We start from the raw sequence: 23,065 nt of genomic DNA, 5'->3' as shown, positions 1-23,065 counted from the left end.
ACCATATTGAAGCAGTTATTTTCTGGTTCATTTGGGAAACTGACTATTCTTCATAAAAACAAGGAAAATTAGGGGAAGATGTAAATATACTGTGTGTTTGTGTATGTGTGTTTTATAAAGTGAGGGGCTCATGCTATATTACATAATTATAGTGTGATGAATAAAGGAAACACACCACATACTCCCCACATCTAAAAATGACATGAGGGGCTGGGTTTATAGCTCAGTGGTAGAATGCTTGCCTCACACATGTGAGGCCCTGGGTCCGATCCTCAGCACCACATAAAAATAAACAAATAAAAATAAAGATATTGTGTCCATCTACAACTAAAAAATTTTTAAAAAATTAAAATGACATGAAAACTTCCCATTTTGAAGCATGCTGTTATAACGTGCTGTTATAAATGTGCTGTTATAAATGTGCTGATGAGCACATTTGGTGGCATTCAGTATCAAGGTGCCTAAGATAGGAACACATAGCAATGCAAAAAAAAAAAAAAAGAAAAAAGAAAAATGTTTGGAGTGACTGATCTTTTCTATAAAACATATAAATTACGACTCAGGTATCCATCTGGTTATGTGTTAAAAGAAAAAGATGGGTTTGTAAGCACAGTTTCATAGGAAAAATAAGTTCTAGGGCTCTTAGGCCCAATTACACAGTAGGCTGACTATATATATTAATGTGCAGTGCATTCAAAGATGAATAGAAATACTCTCAATGATGCAAAATATTAGAAATGAAAAATATGTGAATTACTAATTGTATCATATGATATACACATATATTGAAACTTCACTCTGGGCCTAATAGTTACAATACCTATCTGTAAATTGAAAATTATTTAAAAATTCAGTAATGTGGATTCAAAAATGCAGTAATATGGGCTAGGTTTGTAACTCAATGGTAGAGTGTTCGCCTAGCCTGAATGAGGCACTGTATTTAATTCTCAGCACCACATAAGGATAAATAAATAAAATAAAGACATTGTGTCATTTTACATCTAAAATTACTTTTTTAAAAATGTAATAACTCCCAAGTCACTCCCAAATTACAATTTAACTTGCCTTAGAAAACTTTTAAATAACTTATGAGAACTATCACTGTGTAGATGACCTGAAGTGAAGACAAGCAGAAAACATGTAGCCATAACCCTTAGAATGAAGAATGGCTGAACACTGTGTAGCTGAATCTTAAATAAAAAGATCTCTCACACACACTGCTTCCGTGTTTGTTATCATAAATTCAATATTTACATATCCCAATAAATTTAAATAAAATCAGTATTTGTGGGTGTTCCATTGACCCAAAAAGCTAACACTCCAAAAATCCTAAGGTAATATTTTTTTATTTTGTGCTTATCTTTTAAATAGGATTTTTAGACACTCCAGTGCCTTATCTGAATAAAAATTTTATTTTTCCCTGTGTGTTGGTATGTTTTCCAGTTCCACTTAATACATAAAAAGGGACAGGTATAATTTGGAGTATCTCATATAGATTCAGTGCTAGAGAAGTTTGGGAGCCTGTATCATACATTATATATCCTTTAATCCCAGAAGTATGACAACCATTGTAAATTACAGAGTAAAATAAAAGGTAGCCAAAATCAAAAGATTCATAATATTATAAAATTTGTGGAAAGCTTCAATATTCCATGAGTATGGCTCTTTCTTTTCACCCTCATTATTGGACAGTTATTTCTGGTTAAACTTTCCTGATGGTTGCCCAAGTCTAAATAGGCATTTGATATTGGACAAAAACATTTTTCTAAATTATTTGACATGAGTCAAATCTCCTCAGGGGTGAGTTACTCCTGGGGCCTTTATGATGAACTGCTTGGTTTCTTCGAGTTTTGTTGTTGTTGTTGTTTTCTATCAGACATGCCAATGTCCAGCTGAACATGCTGCTTCCTGGGCAACCATCAGGAATATATCTCTCCAATGGTTCTCCTTTTCACAAAATATTCCCTGGTGACTCTTGGTTTCTGGGGTATTCAAAATCCCTGTGTTCGGATGTTGTTTTGCTTTCTCAAATTTCAGGGCTTTTAGAAGTACTGCCATTCTATAAGGTAAAAAAAAATGTGCTTGATACAAGGGATTGAATTCAGTAGTGCTTAAACACTGGGCCACATCCCCAGTGCTTTTATTTTTATCTTGAGACAGGGTGTCATAAGTTGCCTGAGGTCTCACTCAGTTGTGGAGACTGGATTTGAACTTGGGATTTTTCTGCCTCAGCCTTTTGAGTTGCTGGGATTAAAAGAATGTGCCACCCTGCCCAGCACCTATATGGTAAAAGATTAATGTACTAACTCAAGATAGAGAAATCTGGTGCTTATTTTCATGTTCCTATATCTTATGTATAACTGTTTTAATGTCTTCATAATTACAAGAAGAATAAAGGTCTGATTTATGGGAAATTATTTTCTAAAAGAATTGATGTTTCTAAATATTACTGGAGATATTTTATTTTTATATCTGTTATATAGAACCTTTAGTAAAGAGGAACTGTGTCACCAGTGAGATAGTATCATGATTCAACACATAAAACTTTTAACACATTAACACATTTTTACTTTTATTCAGTAACCAAATGCATACAAAATGTTAATAAAGTATTTCAAAATACACTGTAAAGTCTCAAAAATATATATTAACTCTCAGGAAAAGACTTCTCATAAAATGATCTCTGTTTGAAATTTTTTTTCTTCAGTTTTCAAAAGTGAGGATATTGAGTAATCTTTGATTTATAATATATTCATATCTTTTCAGAGATTAGTTTACTGCACTATTCTATGATACTTGTGAGAATTTATTTTTACCACATCAGCTGATAATAAATTTTAACAAAAGTTAAAGGTAATTCCTCATTTCTTTCCCACATACATCATGATATGACATACAGATGAGGACTTTGCTATATTTTTTATATTTCTAATGTGTTTTCTCCATTAAAGATATTTTGCTGTTATTTAAGGCATGTATTTCAGGCAAATGTCTTTCCACATTCCCTATAGGTATCTGGTTTCTAATGTTAAAAAAAATTGAAATTCGTTAGGCACAGTATTTACATTGTTCAGGGTTTTTATGCACTGTGAATTCTCCAGTGAGTAATAATGTTTTTAGCAATTGCTAAAAGGTCTGCAACAGTGTTTACACTTGCATTGTCTGTCCCCATTTTTATTTCTCTGATGTTGAATAATGCATGCTCCTAGATTAAATCTTTTTTTACATTCTTCACATATATAGGGCTTCTCCAATATGAATTTTCCAATGTCAAATAAGGCATGTTCTTTGAGTAAAATCTTTCATACATTCTTCACATTTGTACAGTCTCTCTCCTGCATGAATTCTTTGGTGTCGAATAATGCACTCTCTGAGAGAGACCTTTCCCAAATTTTTCACATTTTAGGGCTTCTCTCCAGTATGAACTCTCTGGTGTCGAGTAAGATGTGCTTTTAGATTAAAACTTTTCCCACATTTTTCACATTTGTAGGGCTTCTCTCCAGTATGAACTCTCTGGTGTCGACTAAGGCATGATTTTTGAGTAAAACCTTTCCCACATTCTTCACATTTGTAGGGCCTCTCTCCAGTGTGAATTCTCTGGTGTTTTGTGAGATTTGAGTTTCGATTAAAAGTTTTGCCACATTCTTCACATTTATAGGGCTTCTCTCCAGTATGAAGTCTCTGGTGCATTGTAAGTCGAGATCTTCGGTTAAAAGCTTTGTCACATTCATTACATTTGTAGGGCTTCTCTCCAGTATGAATTTTCTGGTGTCGAGTAAGACATGCTCTTAGATTAAAATTTTTCCCACATTCTTGACATGTGTAGGGCTTCTCTTTAGTATGAAATCTCTGGTGTTGAATAAGGCATGCCCTTAGTTTAAAATCTTTGCCACATTCTTCACATTTGTAGGGCTTCTCTCCTGTATGAATTCTCTGGTGTCGAATAACACATGTTCTTAGAGTAAAACATTTCCCACACTCATTACATTTGTAGGGCTTCTCTCCAGTATGAATTCTCTGGTGTTGTATAAGGTTCCCTCTTTGAATAAAAGCTTTTCCACATTCTTCACATTTGTAGGCCTTCTCTCCAGTATGAATTTTCTGGTGTTGAGTAAGACATGATCTTAGATTAAAGCCTTTTCTACATTCATTACATTTGTAGAGCTTCTCTCCAGTATGGATACTCTGGTGCTGAGTAAGGTGTGAACTTTGATTAAAACCTTTACCACATTCTTCACATTTGTAGGGGTGCTTTCCAGTATGAATTCTCTGGTGTTTGGTAAAGTATGAATGATCTATAAAAGCTTTGCCACATTCTTCACATTTGTAGGGCTTCTCTCCAGTATGAAGTCTCTGGTGTTGAGTAAGGTGTGATCTTCGGTTAAAAGCTTTGCCACATGTTTCACATTTGTAGGGCTTCTCTCCTGTGTGAATTCTCTGGTGTTGGGTAAGGTATGCTCTTTGAGTAAAATTTTTGCCACACTCTTCACATTTGTGGAGCTTCTCTCCTGTGTGAATAGTTTGGTGTTGAGTAAGAGTTGAAAAACTCATACAAACTTTTCCACATTCTTTACATTTGTAGGTTTCCTCTCTGCTATGCCATCTCAGGTGTTTGAAAAGGGTTGAGTGATTTTTAAAGCATTTGCCACATTCTTCACACTTGTAGGGATTCTCTCCAGTATGAATTCTGTGGTACTTAACTTGGGGTGGTGGTTGATTAAAAGTTTTGCCACATTCTTTAAATTTGTAGTGTTTATTGCTTCTGTGGAACTTGTGGTGTTTAGAAAGGGGTGAGCAACTCCATGCTTGGACACATTCCTTAAATTTGGGGGGCTCCCTTCCAGGATGAGCTCCACTGTATTGAGGAAGGCTAGCAGCTGGGTTAGAAGCTCTCTCACATTCCTCACATTTGCAAGGCTCCTCTTGGCCCTGAGTACCTGGATGGGTCATAAGCTTTGAGCACTGAGGAAAGATGTTCCCACATTCATCATCTCTGAAAGGGTTCTGTGCACAACGAGCACACTGATGTTCTCTCATATTGCAACCAGAGCTAGAGTTCTTCTGTGTTCTTCTATTTTTATAAATTTTTTCTCCAATATAAGTACACTGGTAATTGTTTAGAGTGGAAACCTGGCTAAAGGTGTTTCTTGTTTCATTATGCATGTTCCATACTTTCCAGAACTCTATGTTTGAGTTTTGATTAAGCAGTAATGAGTACACAGAGGCCTTGCTACAATCATTAAAAGTGTATGTTTTGGCACAAGAGGGAATTTTTTGTTCATTTCTGAATAATGTACCATTTTTAAAGAAATTTTCAAAGTGATCACTTTTAGAAACTTGTCCTTCAGTTATATATTGAATTCTTTTCTGAGGTATTAAATGTTCTTGAGACCTACTGACAGTAAAATTTTCATTATGGATAGTCACCACTAATTTTTCTTGTCCTTTATAGTATAATTTCTGAATTTCACTCTCACCTATACTATTCCATACTTTCTTCTGTTGTAAATAGTCAAGGACACAATTTCCATATTTTCTATTTATCACTTTTTTAAATAAATGTTCTATGCCAGGCTCTGGAATAATTTTCTGGGTATGATGAAAGTTCATGGCTGAAATAAATAAAAATAACAATTATTTTACATATTAGATTGGGAATATACTTTGTAAATATAACATGAAATGTTTTATAGTAGTTAGGACACCAGCAGGGTGGCAGAAGAGTGCATCACAGACCATCATGACTCCATAAATATATAAGCTAAGTAACAACGGAAAGATAAAATTTCTGTGAGGGCTATGGTAGTAGCTCAGTGGTAGCACTGTCTAGTATGTGTGAGACACTGGGTTTGATTCTCAGCACCACATATAAATAAATTTTTCTTTGTGAGAAATACCAAAACAATATAAGAGTTCACAGTATTTACAATGTGTATATCATTAAGGAGAGTAATACAGCAGAAAAAAAGGAGTGTGTTACTTTTATCCACTCCAGTTCTTCCTCTTCCAGAATATACCATTATACAAAAATCCACCAACTGTCTTCTCTCTAATAGGAAATAGGAAATCTGAAAGGTGAACATTTATGGATTTTTCAGGGACTGTCTGAAAACCACTTTCTGACTATCATGAAAGAGACCTGGATATAAGAGATAGATTTTGGATAACAATAACACAGATATTCCACGGGATTAAAGAATATATGATCTCAAAGGAGAAATAGGGACAAATCTTTTTAATGGGAACACACACACACACACACACACACACACACACACACATGCACTCACAGCCAATATCAGTATTACCTGGATGAAATCACTACAGCACTATTGAGGTGAATGGCTTGCTTTGTAATCTTTATAATCTTGGCTATTTACTGATTTGTTTCATTGACAAACTAAATTTCATGTTACTAGGGAAGATATAAATGAATGGTGAAATGACTAAATCTACCTAATTCACAAGTGTATTATTTCACATAATTATCATTTTAGTGCTTAGCAAACATTGCATTAATTATATTAGCATTCATCAAGAATACAGTATATTAGCTTGTGTGGGGGTACAAGCCGTAATTCACAAAACTTGGGAGGCAGAGGCAGGAGGATCCCAAGTTCAAAGTGGCACTCAGCAACTTAGCAAGGCCATAAGTAACTTAGTGAGACCCTGTCTCAAAATGAAAAATAAAAAAGGGCTGGGAATGTTGTTGAGTTGTTAAGTGCTTCTGTTTTTAATCTTTGGTACTCCACTTCCAAAAACAAAGAAGACTACATTACACTCACTCACCATGGGTACAATAGAACTCTTTACTTTTTCATGTCCATTACAATAATACTTTGCAGGCACTGACCAACACAATATCTGGTAACCATTTATTCTCTGCACTTCTGAGTCAGAAGAAGCTGCAAATTACATTTTGTGTGTGCCCTATTTTACATAATGCAAAGCACTTCATATTCATCTCATGACACTTTAAGTGATAAAATGTCTTCTTTTTAATGTTCATTTATTGTGTATAAAAACATTTTTTTACTCATTAAATTAAGGATGAACACATATGTTGAGTCCATGTCCTGACAATTGTGAAGAATGCTTGCACTGAACATTGGTAGTGAGATATTTCTCCAACATGATGATTTAATTTACTCTGAATACCTATTTAGAATTTGCATTTTCAGATCACAGGGTCATTCTACTTTTAATGTTTTATGAGCATTACCTAGGATTAAGCCTAAGAGTGCTGTACCAGTGTATTACAACATAAACCTTTTTAAAATTGTTTATTTTGAGACATGGTGTCACTAAGTTGCCACAACATGCCTCAAACATAAAATCCTCTTGTATGTTTTCTCAATTACTTGAGATTATAAACATGTATTACTGTGCTTGCCTATTTTTCAGTTCTTTATTAATGTTCATATTTTTTTCCAAAACAACTACTAATCTAGTATTGGCTGTTTTTTAATATGGACAAATAAAAAATAGAACAGTACACAAAGAAAAAGAGATGCTGACTTAATCAAAGAAACAAAACAAAACACTAGGAATTGAATATTAGGAAAGTGAGAGTTATGAATTACCCAAAAAAACAAAACAAAATTTTTTTGAAATAAATTTAGTAAACTAAACCAAAACATAGAAAACTGAAAAAAAAATTAAGGTAAAAATCATTCGTAGTAACAAGAAAAAGTTGTATGCTTGAAGAATTTCTTAAGAAATAGTGTTGAGAGAATCAGAGTGGCTGTGCACAGCTGTAATCCTAGCAACTTGAGAGGCTGAACCAGGAGGATCACAAGTTTGAGGGCAGCCCAGTGACTTAGTGAGATATGGTCACAAATTAAAAATGAGGGGCTGTGGTTGGGATCAGTGGTAAAGCACTTTCCTTGCATTTCTGAGGCACTGGATTCAATCCTTAATATGACATAAAAATAAATGAATAAAATAAATGTGTTAAAATGCAAAAAAGGTTTAAAAAATAAACAATAACAATGGCTGAGGAAAGGGACAATGGAAAAGCAACTGAGTTCAATCTTCAGTATCAATAAAAATGGCTGAGAAATTGTGAATGTGAACAATAAATAGAAGTCAAAATTCACAATTATCTCCAAAGGAAAAACACAAAGACTCAAACCCCATTTTACTCAATTTTTTAACATTTATAAAGAGAGAATCTTGAGAGCCCCAAGAGAAAAAGACAAGCCCCTGAGAAAGATATTTGGATATAATTATTGGTTGATTTCTTTGTAGAAGCCTGGTACTACAGAAAGGAAGTGAGAAACAATGTTAAAGGGGTGGAAGAACAGAATTACCAATTAAGAATACTGCAACCAGAAATACTATCCTTCAAAAGTGAGGGAAATAAAGCTTTTAAGTATATATAAATGCACCCAAACTTCATCACCACTTGACCTGTCCTGCAAAAAATACTAAAGTAAATCCTTCATATTGAAAAATAAAATAAATGTGCACAGCAACACAAGTCATGTGAAACTTTAAAGTTTTCCTAGCAAGAAGAAGTCATATAGCAATATAGAATTAAATTTTACTGAAATGATGGAACATAAACACTTACTTTTGAAAGATAAAAACTAAAAATCATCATAAACTTCGTAATGGGTATGAAATAACTGTGTCAACAATAACATAATTTAAAATGATATATAAATAAACTAAATTTTCTTATGAAATTAATTTGTTGCCAGCTTAACATATAGTGTAAGCTTAAGTGATTTTATAAAATACCAAACTAAAAGAAACAATACTCACAGAATGAAGGGAAGTGAAAGGGGCATTATGCAATGTCACCATAAAAATCAGTGAAACAAAAATCAAAGAATAACAGAAAGAAGGAAAAAGGAGTAAAAGAAGCAAAGGAAATTTTTTAAAAATACAACTGTATGTATGCAATCTACAGGAGACTCTAAATTTAAGGAGGCAACATGAAGGCAAAACTATACAAGAATATTCCACATGAAAGTGACCATAAGCTGGTGTGACAAAAATTATCATATGCAAAACATGCTTTAAAACAAAAAATTATGAAATACAATATATTTTATTCCAAAGTTATTTTATTGACAATAGAAATAACAAATTAACAATAAAAATAAAAATAATAGAAGCAAATATAATTTTATTGCCAATGTAAACAAGGATTCAACATATCTTAATTTCATATTACATTGCCCTAATTTCTGAAATATTAAAAATTTCCATCAAATTATAAAATGAAGGTAAAAAAACATAATTAATTGATGTGAGGAATCACATCAATTAATTATAATACAACATGAAATTTACCCTGTAAAATAGAACAGAGGATAGAAAAGAAAAGGGAATTTAGTCAACAAAATTCTGAAAAACCATGGTTGTATTATTTTACAAACACTTTTATATAATTATAATCACTGGTAACCATATATCCAAAATGAGCAGCCATTATGAATTACATTAATTATATGGCAAAAAATTCCACAAAAATCTATTATAAATATTCATAATGAGCTCTAATAAGCAGATTTCAGTGAATCAATATATAAGTGAAATTAGGGAAATTGCTGTATGATACTAATATATACAATAGCTTCCCCTAGAGTTATCCAGAAATGTGCAAGATTTCTGAGATGCTCTCCCCCCACACACAAATAATGGAAATGCAGTCAGATCACGCTGACCCTCACAAGCAAAGGGAAGTGTTTGGGCTGTTAATTTGAACACACTGGGACATCAGTGCAGGAGAAGAGAAAATTAAAGAAGTTAAAAGCATGCTAAACACAGAAAAGTAGCTGTACTTCTAGAATAGCAAGAGAAACAAACCTAAGCTTCTGAAAAATTATTTAGGTAGCATGATAACATCTCAACCAACACTTGGAAGTTTGGCTTCCTCCTTGAACTTTGGACCTCTCAACTGTGTCCTCTGTTTCATGAATTTCTATCTACCTGGAAACATGGCTCAAGGCTCTCTCCTTTACTCCAGAGGAAGGTGTGCAAATATGGTTTAGAGACAATAAGATGTGTTCATTGGAAAATGAAATGACTATTTGTTTCAATTCTCCCTGTGACTACTGATGCTTTCATTCTGGTACTATAAAGAGGAGAAATTGGACTTTGATGTGTAGGTCACATCGTTCTATATCACTGAATTACTGTAAGTACCACTAATCTAAAGTGCAGGGTATATATCACCTCAGGAAAGGGAGAGGTTAAGGACTAAAAGTAATGACAGCAACACTTTATTCTCTGTAACAAAAACTGTACAAGCCTGTTTTTTTAAAAGCAAAAATCTGAAATTCCTTCATGAAGAGCAGAAGTATATTATGCATGGGAAAAAATTATATAATTAAGAATTCTGAAGAGAAGTTCTGCTCACCCAGGAAGACCAGGTTTCTGTAGGTCTCTATCATCACATCTCTGTATAAATTCTGCTGAGCAGGCCCCAAGCATTCCCATTCCTCTTCAGAGAAATCAATGACCACATCCCTGAATGTCAACAGTTCCTGAAATAGTATTAGTCAAATTAATATCACATTGACCATATCATCATTCACAGAGTTTTTAGTTCTCTGAAGATAAAATGAAATTTAGTAGAACTGGCTCTCAAGTAGGTTAGTGACTTTAATTATACAAGAAAATACTTTGTAATAAAGTAATAATCTCTATTATTTAACTCTGAGGAAAGAGTGTTGAGAGTCAAAAAACCAAGGTATTGCTATCACTATCATGAAATAAGATGTAAAATTAAGGCGTCAATACAAAAAATATACACTTTGTGATTTTAAAATTATAAGATAAATTGTCTATTTCTCAGATAAGAAAGTTATGGTAAGTAAAAAGGGCAATTCTCAAAATTTGAATTCACAACCATGAATCAAGAGATTTACTAAAATACAGACTCTCATCCAGTATTTTTGGGATGGAACCTGATTTTCTGAATATGTAGCGGTAATTCCAATCTAGTGATCCTAGTGCAGTGATCCAAGAGAAACTGTTGAATAACAATGAGAAAAACCAGTTTAGAAAAAAGTTCTTGATGAATCTGAGTTAAAATATTTCCTCAGCGACATGCAGGTAAGCCAATCACAGAGATTGAAACAATAGTAAGGATTTATGTTCTTTTATTAAAATAGCAACTATCAACATCAATCTTTTTTGATCATTTCAAATATATACTTCTCACTCTATGAGTTTTTCATGTCCTAATGCAGAAATCCAAAAGAATACAATAGCAGTAATGGTATTCATCTTTTATGACATTTGATCAAATACTCAGTAAATGGTAAAGCCTATTTTTTACCCAAGTTTATTTGACCTATAATTTAGAAAAAATAGGGAATATTAAAGTCAATTTAAAGTGTGAATGTTTGAAAATATTTCAGAGCAGAGTGATGATCATAAATGAGAAGACTCACGGAAACATGTTAAGAAGAATCAAGAGCGGATTGATGAAATGACATTTTTATGTCACATACACATGTCTGAGGCCATATATGAATTGTGGGTTTGTTTGCGCCATCACAAGGCAGGGGAGTTGCTTTTGGGGGAACTCAAGGTGAAATTCCACCAACGGACACCCTGCCTTGGCTCAGACAGCCCTAGGTTCAAACATGGCCACCTGGAGGTAGAGAGGAGGTGGGTGTGACCAGCTAAGCCCCAAACAAGTGGCTTTTGCCACCTTCATCCAGTTTTCCTGAAGCAGTTCCTCACGCTGATCCCTTTGGTGTACCTACCCACATAAACTACTGCCTGGACTCCAGTTGGTTGTTGGATCCATTCACAGCTGACTCACCCTACTGAGCCGCACTATTTTCCTCATTTCTGTAATCTCTGTTGACTGTCTCAGTCGGCTCATCCTGTGTCAGCTAACTGTCCATCTACAGCATTAGTCGCAGCAGAGTGTATTTTATGCCTGTCCTTCTAGGATAGCAAGAGAAACAAACCTAAGCTTCTGGAAAACCATTTATGTAGTATGATAACATCTCAACCAACACTTGGAAGCTGGGCTTCCTCCTTGAACTTTGGACCTCTCAACTGAGTACCTAGTGCTAGGTACTCAGTGGTGCTCAGAGAAACTTCAGGTGAGCATCAGGACACCCCCCAGTTAAGAGCATGCACTAGTCTCTTTATTAAAAGGGGAGTGGGGCTGTTATGGGGAGCCACTTCAGAAAACACAAAGTCCAAATTCAAATCAATGAGAGCTTTATTTACCTGGCCAGGGACTGTCACCCACCCTAGATACTGAAGCTCTGTGGGAGAACAGCAGCTTCCCGGCCTGTATCCTGGGAACTTAAAGATGGAAACCACAACTCAGGGGCTTTCCTCAGCGACATGCAGGTAAGTCAATCACAGAGATTGAAACAATAGTAAGTGGAACCTTCCAGCCCTAAGCAGGACTGTTCTTTTAGAACTTACCAAATTCTTACATGCACCCAGTGTGTATTTATTTGACTCTTGTGTATTTATAGATTTATAGATTTATAGTGCATCTAGATGGAAAGGAAATAAAGCATGGTTCACTTCTTCAGCAACATCTGAAGACCCAAAAACATCCCCAATAGAAATCTAGAATACCAATACTTTGTGTTGTTAATTTGTGAAAAAGAAAACTTTTTCAATCCTGCAGGACATGTATGCATGGCATGGCTTAGGTGAAAGTGTAAGAACAAAAGGCTCCTATAATAGGGGGCATAGATAGTCATATGTGTTTTGAAGGGTTAAATTTTACTATTGTGAAAAAAAGGAAGCAAAATGGCTAAAACATGTTAGCAAAATGCAAAATGGCTAAAACATGTCCTGTAGCATACTTTTGACATGCTGCCCAGTGGTCTTTCCACCTGAATGGTTCAGGAGTAAAGGTGTGCACATTCCCAGTATAAGGTACTTTGGGAAGAAAATTCAATGCTGTCCCTGGCCTGGGCCACACACTGGGAAAATAACTACATTTTCCTCCTCCTTCACTAGGATACCTTCTCAGGAGTGACTGCCTGCAATTCAAACCCATAGCTGGAAAATATGGGTTTCAAGAAACCGAATACATGTGTCCCAAGGACTTCTTTTGTAGGCTGAAGATGAATTTAACTAGAATTCAATGATTTTAAACTTCTATGCTTCCCATTTTTATTCATTTAGTTTTAAAAGATAAAGATCCACTACTTAATGGATAAAAGTATTCACAACCAGTGGGATTTGTCTAGTACTAGGGATTGAATCTAGGGACTAATTACAGATTTATAACTAGCAACATCCATATCCCTATCTACTTTTAATTTTGAGACATGGTCTCCCTAAGTTCTCAAGACTGATCTCAAAGGGCCAATCCTCCTGCATTATTAGCCTCTTGAATAGCTGGCATCCAAGGCGTACACTACCCACTAAACTAAGTGTTTATGTCTATGGAAAGCAACAAATATATAAAACACTTACACTCATATCTCAAATAGAAAAGCAAAAACATCCATCTTTTTTCAGAAAGTAAATGTAATATTTGATTGCTATCTCCATGATAACAAGTCATTTACTAAAACATAAATCATGTGAATAATTCTAAGGTTTGCCAAACCTCATCTCACATAATTTAGTATTAGCTGCAATATCCAGGTATTAAGATCTATGACTGTTACAGGTCTTCATGTATGAGGACCTGATGACTTGGTAAATCTGGAATTCACCTCTGCAGCTACCACTCAATTTTTAGAAACTGCATTCATTTTTCTCAACCATAATGGGACAAAGATTTTTCCTATTTATTATTTCTGGTAAAATTTCCAAAGTTAAGTCCTACAATGCTTTTGAAATCACATCCCAAAATACAGAGCACATGAGAAACCAATAAATAACATGCCAGAGAAGAAAAGGGCAAATAAAATATTTAAACAAGGTAAAGTAAGACTTACTTCCTTTTCTAAGATCCAACTCCATCCTGTAGCTTTGGATATATTTTCTTATGTTTGAAGCTCTACTAATAAAGTGTATTTTACAGTTAGGTAAAAGCTGAAGCTGAAGTAAGTAAAGAAATATTTTCAAAGTAACCAAGCCCAGAAGTAGCACAGCTGACTGTAAAATAGACAGGTCAGACCCAAGGTTAAAGTCAATTCATCCTGACACCTTGAACATTCTCCAATCTCTATTTTTACTCACTGAAGTACATTATGGCTTCCTGTAAACATGAAAAGTGAAGGTTTTCCTTGAACTTTGGAATATTCTCCTTGCATTCATAATTCAGAGAAAATGCAGAGAGGAGAATGAGTTCTGTATTTCCCCGTGAACACCATAATTCAATCTATAGGCCACCAAAAATCTCCATAAAATGGAGGTTTTTGAAAAAATATTCATGTTCCAAAGGGTGACATATGTAGATAAAATGAATAAGGAAGATGCCTCTAAGCCCCAGAAAAAAACTTTTTCCCCCAAGACTCCACTCCAATCCTTAGTCTGCCATCTACAAAGAGATGAGAAGGAGGCTGATGGTCTATAGACAATCTAAGTGAAATGCTCCTGAAAGTATCAAGTGTCATCCTCAGGAAGTTCTGAAATCCAATACCAGGGGAAAAAATAGGACACTAAATAAGAACAAGCCACGTAGGAAAGTTTCTATTTAGTGAAGTTTTCATTTCTGTGACCTAGATAGCTAAAACAACTTAGAATGGAAACATTTACTTTAGCTCTCATTTTCAGAGGTCTCAGTCCATGTTTGGCTCACTCCAGGACAGACACATCATGGAAGAAGAGCATGGAAAAAAAGCTGTTCAGCTCATGGCAGCAAGGCAGCAGAGGAGGAAGGTGCTGGGAGAAAATGATCCTGTTCAGGGGAGGACTACCCCAGTGACCTACTTCCTCCAACCTTTGCCCCCTTCCCACTAGCGTATTCAGTCATTAATGAACAAGTATACAGAAACCCAAGCCCACATTATCCAATTATGGTCCAAAAATCGATCTCTTCACCTTGCTGCAATTGGGGATCATGTTTCAACATTGAGATTTTGGAGACATCCAAGATATAAATTAATATAGTTGTCAAAGATATGGTTTTAAGGTGACTGTGCCTAAGAAAGAAAAAAGGAGGCACAAAGATTCTGTAAAGCATAGTCTAGTGATTATTCTCTGCTTTCCATCCATATGAAACATTCACCTCCTGAAAACAAACATTTTCAAACAGATTATACATTACATAGGGACAATGGCAATTAAAATACTGTGTCAGCTTTAAATGTTGCAGAGGTAAAATTGTTAATAATCCTGTGAACTATAAAGGGAAAATTGATATTTTGATGTCTTTGAAGGAAACTCTAAAATGAAGGATTTGTTGTCAGCCCTGTGAGCAGCTAGAGAGAGAGCAAGGTCTAAGTTCTGAGACCCTGCCTCTCACATTGTGGGAGAATCACAGAAAATGAACAACCCTGGGGAGAAAGGAAGAGCTGATGTCTGCTGTCAACAAAGTGCCTCCTTCACAGGAACCATATCCACCAACGTGGCTTCTCCCAGAATGATGTTTTGTATACTCTGCACAAACTGTGGAGATCTAGAGATGCCCAGTGATGGCTCTTTGTAAAGACAGAATGCCCAGAGCTTCCAGCTGCTGGCTGATCTTCTACTCCACAGTCCAGAAGGCTCAAAAGGCCATAACGCCACAGCAGTGAACTTAGATCAGCTAAACCTGTAGTGAATTTTAGGCAGGAGACAGTCCCTCCACAGCTGATTCTCCCTTTAAAAAATCTGCAGATTCTACATTTTCTGGCATTCTATGTATCTTAACACCATTCCTAGAATTCTTACATGACCTGCAGCTCAGAAGGTGACATAGGCCCCAGCAGAGCCACCTGGTCCTCACAAGAAAGGAGACTCCAGAGCTCTAGGGGCATGACAGACAAAATTCTATGCAACTATGGAAGGACATCCCCTCCTTTCTGAGTGCAGGCCTGATTGGGCAGATCCCTCCCAGAGTCCATGACTGGGGAGCGCATCAGGCTCCATACAGGCACAGAGTGCCAGGAGGCACATCAAACCCTGGGTGAATGATGTCAGAGTGACACACTCTTGGCTGCAGCTTTTCTCAGCCAGTTTGTTGCTAAGAAGGGACATTTGAATTTTTGCACATCTTCTTCTGCCTTCAGGAGCTGGGAGAATTGTCTTCAGCCTCCTTTAGGAAGCTACTCCTGTGTCTTCCTTCTAGACAAGGAACCATGTGTGCATGTGTGTCTGATCACACCTCAGTTGTTCAAGCCAGCCTATGTGGCCTCAGCACAGGAGGACTACACAAGCCAGGCCTGGCTGGTGTCTGGATGACCAAGGCTTCGGACACTTTCTCTTTTAGTCTATTTCATCAAAGCAAAAAATGATTCACACAAAGGAATATAATTATTAAACACATATAAAAATGGAGGTTATACAACAGTAACTTTTTAAAAATAAAGAGTTAAAAGCAAGAAAACAAACATTTTAGCTAACTCAGGTAAGGACTGCTTGACCCACATTTCAAACAGAAAACTTGTTTGCAGTGGAATAAACATGTTCACCAGCTCTGGGGCCAGATTGATGGATGATCTGTAACTGCAAAACTAATCAGTCTCTGGAGATGAGGCTTAAAATCTAAGGATTTAACTTTGGGAGCTCAACACCCACTTCTGTCTTATAAGAGATTTATAGAAGAAAATCAAGCAAGTCCAAGAACAGATTGGTAAATTCAACTCCATTAAAATGTAGTCAAGTCCATAAAAATGTAGCATGAAGTGAAAAGAAACTATGCTACCTGATAAATTATCTGTATGAAAGACATACAAATGGGAAATGTATTGTCAGTAAAATATGAAAAACAGGAGAAAGTAATAAATACACAAAGTAATTAAATGTAATAAAATGATGGAATTATTTTAGATTAAAAACCACATAAGAAAAATGCTCAATGTCATAGATTATTAATAAAAGTAATGTAAAATGACATTAAAAGACATAAGGGTAGGGATGGGGTTGTACCTCAGTGGTAGAGCACTTGCCTAACATGTGTGAGGCAGTGGATTCAATTCTCAGCATCATATATAAGTAAATAAATAAAATAAAGATTAATCAATGTCTAAATTTTTTTAAAAAAGAAATAAGTGTGAATGTTCATAAGGAACAAATACACATGCATTCATGTGTGTCGGCTGGTTGACAAATTTCACTGAAATTACTAGTAAATCTGAATTTATGCATAATATACAATCCATTGTTTTTCCCAATGTGTAAAACATTTATGAAATATTAATATTTTGGAACAAATTAAAGGTGGCAGTGTGAATATCTTAAACTTGAAACTGTTTAAGATCCATAAGCAATACAATGAGTCAATCAATTGGGTAAAATAAAGTCCCAGACATCAGTATAGTATCGTGTGTTCAACAGACTGAGGAAAAGAAATGGTTTACAAAAGAAAAATAGAAAAGAAAAAAACTTTTAAAAATAATCCTAATGTAATAGTAATGGTGACAATAATTTACAGAAAACTCAAAATACTACAACCAAGCAAACCAATGATTCCTGAGAAGTACTGGTAAAATTATGAGCAATAAAAAAAATGAGTCACAGGACTGTCACCATCTCTGTGTGCAGAAGGAAAAGGAGATCAGTGAGACACACCAGAACTGCCATTGCCCATTTTATCTAATAGGGATGTCTAGATTCTCATTATTTAAACAAAGTATTGCTTTACAGAAAGAATTACCTTGACTTCTTCAGAGCATTTCACCCCATTCACTCAGATTTTTGAACCATAATTTAAAATCTTAATCTCAAATCATAAAATAAAAATTTCAAATACGTGGGCAAACTGGAATTGTATGGCATCAAGATTTTATGAAAGAGACAACAGAAAAACAGCATGTCAGTAGCCTATTTTACTCACAGGTCACAGGGAAACTGAAACATTAGAATCAATGTATTAATGCACTTGGGAAACACTCTTATTGTAAAGCTGCACCTTCCATGGGTCATTAGTAAGCAGTGAATGAGGACATCCTGAGCAGCTGAGGAAAATTTCATGTGAGGTCAATGTACACTGTGTAACTTTTTCACAGTGTGGAAATGCTCACTCTCCAGAAACATGATTCTCACCAATGAACAACACATAGCTACAGTCTGATTAAGGTGCTAACCTATAATGTCTTTTTTCTTTTTTTATTATTAGTTGTTCAAAACATTACAAAGTTCTTGACATATCATATTTCATACATTTGATTCAAATGGGTTATGAACTCCCATTTTTACCCTGTATACATATTGCAGAATTACATCGGTTCCACATCCACGTTTTTACATACTGCCATACTAGTGTCTGTTGTATTCTGCTGCCTTTCCTATCCCCTCTCTCTTCCCCTCCCATCTTCTCTCTCTACCCCATCTACTGTAATTCATTTCTCTCTCGTTTTTTTATTTTCCCTTTCCCTTCACTTCCTCTTCTATGTAATTTTGTATAACAATGAAGGTTTCCTTCCATTTCCATGCAATTTCCCTTCTCTCTTTTTTCTACAAACACTTCTAACAACAAAGAGTGTGAATTTACAGAATATCAACCAATGTACTAAAAACCAGTTATCCAATAAATAATTCAATTTTGACCCTGGCCAGTAGAAATATCACAAGTTTGGGGCTCAAACCTGCAGTATTTCACCTAATTGGGAATCCAGTTAAAGCCCTGGGATAGCATCTATACCTCTTAACCACTTTCTATAAATTGGGGGATCTACAACTACCTAAAATCTTGAATAATCTGATATAACTTTCAGAATATAGGAAAACATTTTATTATGTATACCAGCTTCTCGTGCTTAGGAAATTTAACACATAGAAAAGATGTACAGAACATGGAAAGTGGCAGAAGAAGATGTGGCAGGCTGGCAGGATGTGGAATTAGATGGATTTTATTTCCCTAGATACATGCACAACTAATGTAACTCTGCATCATGTACAGCCAGAGGAATGAGCATTTGTGCCCCATTTGTGTACAATGTGTCAGAATGCATTCTGTTCTCATGTACAACTAATCAGAATAAATAAAAAATATAGAATAAAAAAGTTCCATCCCCCAAGAAAAATTTCAGCATGTTTTGTTTTTAATTGAAGAAGTGACCAAAGCAAAGAGTTCTAAAATTCTTCTGGAAAGTTAAATATATATTAAACTAGTCAAGAGATCTCTGAACTGTAAGAGGAAAAGGAGTAGATATCATTACCTGACACTAATATATAGTATTAAACTACAGTGTTGCAAAAATAAAGACTCAGAATCACAGAAATCCCATAGATAAATACATATGTACATAAATACCATTTGTATTGTTAAATGCAACGGAAGGCCCTACATACATCCAACTCCATCAAGGAAAGTATTTAGTGTGAATGATTGACACAACCCAACCTAAAGGTAAATGTTAGAATTGGAGGCAAAGATCACTGGCAGTCTGTGTGCAGCATGGGTGTAGCTCTGAGATTATGGCACAGTACCCCCCAAAAGCAGATGTTATGTAGGATGATATTCAAAATAGAGCAGAATAGGTGGCCCTGAATCTCTATCCTGACTCTCAAAACATCTGTTCCTGTTTTGAGACCCTCTTAAACAGACTCATAAATTATGAGTTCAGAAACATATATATAGTGGACAACTGAGAAAATATCTACCATCAGATAAGCAGGAAAATTTGGGGTACATTTAAGAATGATTCCTGCCTTAAGCCATCTGCATATAATCGAGACAGAATACCCCAAATCCAGTGTCACCCTGAGCAGAGAAGATTGGGGTCATAAATATAGTATATTTAACTGTAAATCGCTTGTAGTTTGGATCTTAATTTATCTGGTGCTCAGAGAGAAAGGAACTAGATAGACACAATTATTGAGAGCAGAGGGAAAAATGGTGGTTTTCTATGGCTATCCACAATCCCTGGGCTTCACTCCCTGGGATGAGGGCAGAGGAAGAGTTAAATCTCCAGGGTCCCAATTTATCCCTAGAAGGGATTTGCCAGCAAACTCTGCAAACTGCTGTTGCTAGCAGCTGAGCTTCTATGTGGCCAGCACCAGAGTTAACAGGGGAACACGGTCCACCACAGGAAGCCAAGTGGGAGTGCAGCACTTCCTGCGCCCATTCCTCCAGCTCCTCAGTAGAAACGCAAGGCCTGCCAATTCTTTCTCTAAGATATCGGACCATGCACCAAATACCCCAACTTTAACTCATTCTATTCAATGGACTACATCTCAAGCCCCCAAATTTTGGGAGAGATAGCAATTGTGTGTGTATCTCCCTACATCACAGAGGAGTGGCTTCACATTGGTGTGCAAGCACTTCCATAGACTACAATCCCCCCAAGGAGTGAAGAAAAAGGGTTAAAATCACCAGTCCCTAGTTTGGTTTTGTGTCACTGTTGTTATTTTGTACCAGGAAGTGAGCCATGAGCATTTTACCACTGAATCATATCCCTGGTCCTTTTATTATTTTTTTATTTTGAGAAAGGGTCATGCTCAGCTGCTTAGGGTCTTTGCTAAGTTGCTTAGGCTGGCTTTGAACTTGCAATCCTCCTGCCTTAGCCTCCCCAGCTGTAGGGATTTTAGGCATGCACCAGAAAGTTCATCTACAGATCCCTGTTTATTTCATTTATTTCTAAAAATGGTTCAAAATATCTTCCAGTGGCTACTTGGCAGCCTGAATTCTAGGAAATTTGCATCAGGAATTTAGTGCACCAGTCAAGTATAAGACCTCCTGCATCCTGAGCACAGTTATTAGGATGGCAAGTACTAGAAAACTGAAAAGTAGCTAGTACTCTGACTATATGGATATGGAAGAAAGAACCTCTTTCATACTGTTGCTAGAATATAAATTTAGTACAGCGATTTTTTTTAAATAGCACCAGAGCTCTTTAAAAACTAAACATACAACTATCATATGATGCAGTGATAATAATTCTGGTATACAGCTAAAGGAATTGGAATCACTGGGTTAAATAAATGACTTTATTTTCATATTTATGTGGCAGCATTCACTGTAGCCAAGATAAGAAAACAAGTGTCATTTGGATCAAGAGGGGACACTCAGCTACTCTGAGAGACTACACCCCTAAATTTAGACAGCTCTCAAACAGGATAACACCAAGGTACTGATGTTCATGAGACACTCCAAGAGAACTCAGATAGGCCAGCTGTGGGATCCTCATGTCAGGCAGTTCTGAAACACAGGACCGGGGAAATATCAGAGGGGAAACCAAAACCCAACCACATGAAGTCTACATGGAGGAATCTTACAAGTCATTTTAACAAGGTAAGATAGACACACACACAATTTTACACAACATAACTTAGCAACTTAGCTAGACCCTGTCTCAACAAAAATAAAAATAAAAAGTACTGATGTAGCCCCAGAAGAACCATTACCAATATTAAGCTTCTCTTCTTGTCACCAAGATTTTTACAAAGAATAACAGCAGGATTTTTTTTTTTTTTCAGAGCTGTGGTTTGAGCTTCCTTTCTTGTAAAAGCCAGGTCTGCTGACAAATGTCACACACTCTGTCTCAAGACATCTTGCTGTACAAAAATTTCTGTTTTCCTTGGTAAAAACTTGTGAAACCTCTGTCTAAACTAAAATATGGGATAAGGAGTAGCTGCCCTGTAACCACGCACTGACTATAAACCTCAGAGAAGTTCCCTACCAGGGTCCCCGCATTGCTCCCTCCGGAGGCTGCAACTTAAGTAAACCTGCTGCCCGCGAATTCCTCAGGTGCCGCCCCCTCCGCCCTACATCAGAACCAGGGATGGAGCTCCTGGTAAAGCACCCTGCGGAAGGAAGGTTGGGGAGGAAGGAGAAAAAGCAAGAAAGCCAGCTAGCTCAGGAGGACGGCGGCAGCGAGGCCCAGAGCCACTGCTCCTCTCCTGCAGGAAAATCCCACGTGGAGAGACTTCTCAGACCGCCGTCCACCTGTCAATCACCACCCACCTGGGAAGACCGCGCCTGCTGACTCTCTAGGGCCAGCTGAGGGGTGCAGCAGGCTGGGCAGGAGCTCCGCTGCCGGCACGCTCCCCACCTGGCTGGCCAGGGGCCTGAGGGGGCGCTGCCAGGAGGAGGGCTCAGGCCGCGGAGCCCCGAGTCCCCAGCAGCTCCTGGCCCCACCGCAGCCAGTCCCGCGGTTCCAACGACCTCCCTCCCCGGGCTCAGGAGGCCCCGCCACACTCACCATTTCCTGGCGCTCGGGAGCCAGGCGGCCACCAGGGATCTTCAGCACCTGCAGGGCAAAGCCAGCGGGACCCCAGGGCTGACGACGGAAGCCAAGAGCCAGATCGCAGGACTGCTCGACCCGGAGACTGGCACCTCCGAGCCCCGTGGGCAGATCACGGAAGCCGCCCTGGCTGTGCCGGGATTGGACGGTTCTCCCGAGTGCTCTCCGCTGCACAGGGCTGCAGACCCGCCCCGCAAACTGAGCCCAGAGAGCCTTCTTTCTGAGTAACAGTAGACGACATCCAACCTAGGAATCAGTGAGGCCAGAATGACAGGTTCCTGGAGACAGCTTTTACTTTTCCTCCTGAAGTCTGCGAATTGGACAAGAGGGCCTCAGACTACAGGTAATCAAAGGCAAAGTTTCCTCTTAGAAAAGTGATCTAGCAGCGCCAGAGGAACATGTGCGTTGAACCTCGCATATAAGGTGACTTCAACTTATGATTATATGTCTGCATAGTATTCACGAGTGGAAATAATATAATGACAAATACTGCAAAATTTTGTAGATCTTTTCTGCTCCCTCTTTTGAGGTGATAGATTGAACTTTAAACTGGGAAGCAATCCGATAAGGCAGCAATATCCAATGAAAATCATATGTGAAGTACAAGAGTAATTTAAAGTTGTCTAATATGCACATTAAAAAATTAAAAGAAACAGGTGAAACTGATTGTAATGGCATAAGCCAATATATCCAGAACACTATCATTATGTTGATGAACCCCAAAAGAATGTCAGCAGAGTTTTTTTTTTCTTGTCAGAAAGCTCATGGTGGTTTGAGCTTCCTCTTTCTTGTAAATGCCCAGTTTACAGACAAATGTAACAGACTCTGTTTCAAGAGGG

General features: G+C 36.9%; 1 protein-coding gene across 1 annotated transcript; it reads right to left on the bottom strand.

The window, feature by feature from the left end:
* Nucleotides 1–2,954: 2,954 nt before the first annotated feature.
* LOC101957097 (uncharacterized) lies at nt 2,955–22,452 on the bottom strand. Its single transcript, XM_021735346.3, has 3 exons — nt 22,185–22,452; nt 10,373–10,499; nt 2,955–5,612 (listed from the first exon to the last, which is right to left on the bottom strand). The coding sequence occupies exons 1-3, from the start codon at nt 22,185–22,187 to the stop codon at nt 3,403–3,405; spliced, it is 2,340 nt and encodes a 779-aa protein (XP_021591021.1). The 5' UTR covers nt 22,188–22,452; the 3' UTR covers nt 2,955–3,402.
* Between the last annotated feature and the right edge of the window lie 613 nt (nt 22,453–23,065).

This window comes from Ictidomys tridecemlineatus, chromosome 12 (assembly GCF_052094955.1).
Source record: "Ictidomys tridecemlineatus isolate mIctTri1 chromosome 12, mIctTri1.hap1, whole genome shotgun sequence".
In the NCBI taxonomy this organism is placed as follows: domain Eukaryota; kingdom Metazoa; phylum Chordata; class Mammalia; order Rodentia; family Sciuridae; genus Ictidomys; species Ictidomys tridecemlineatus.
The sequence above is the reverse complement of the archived record's forward strand: the minus strand, read 5'-3'. Positions and strand labels throughout refer to the sequence as shown.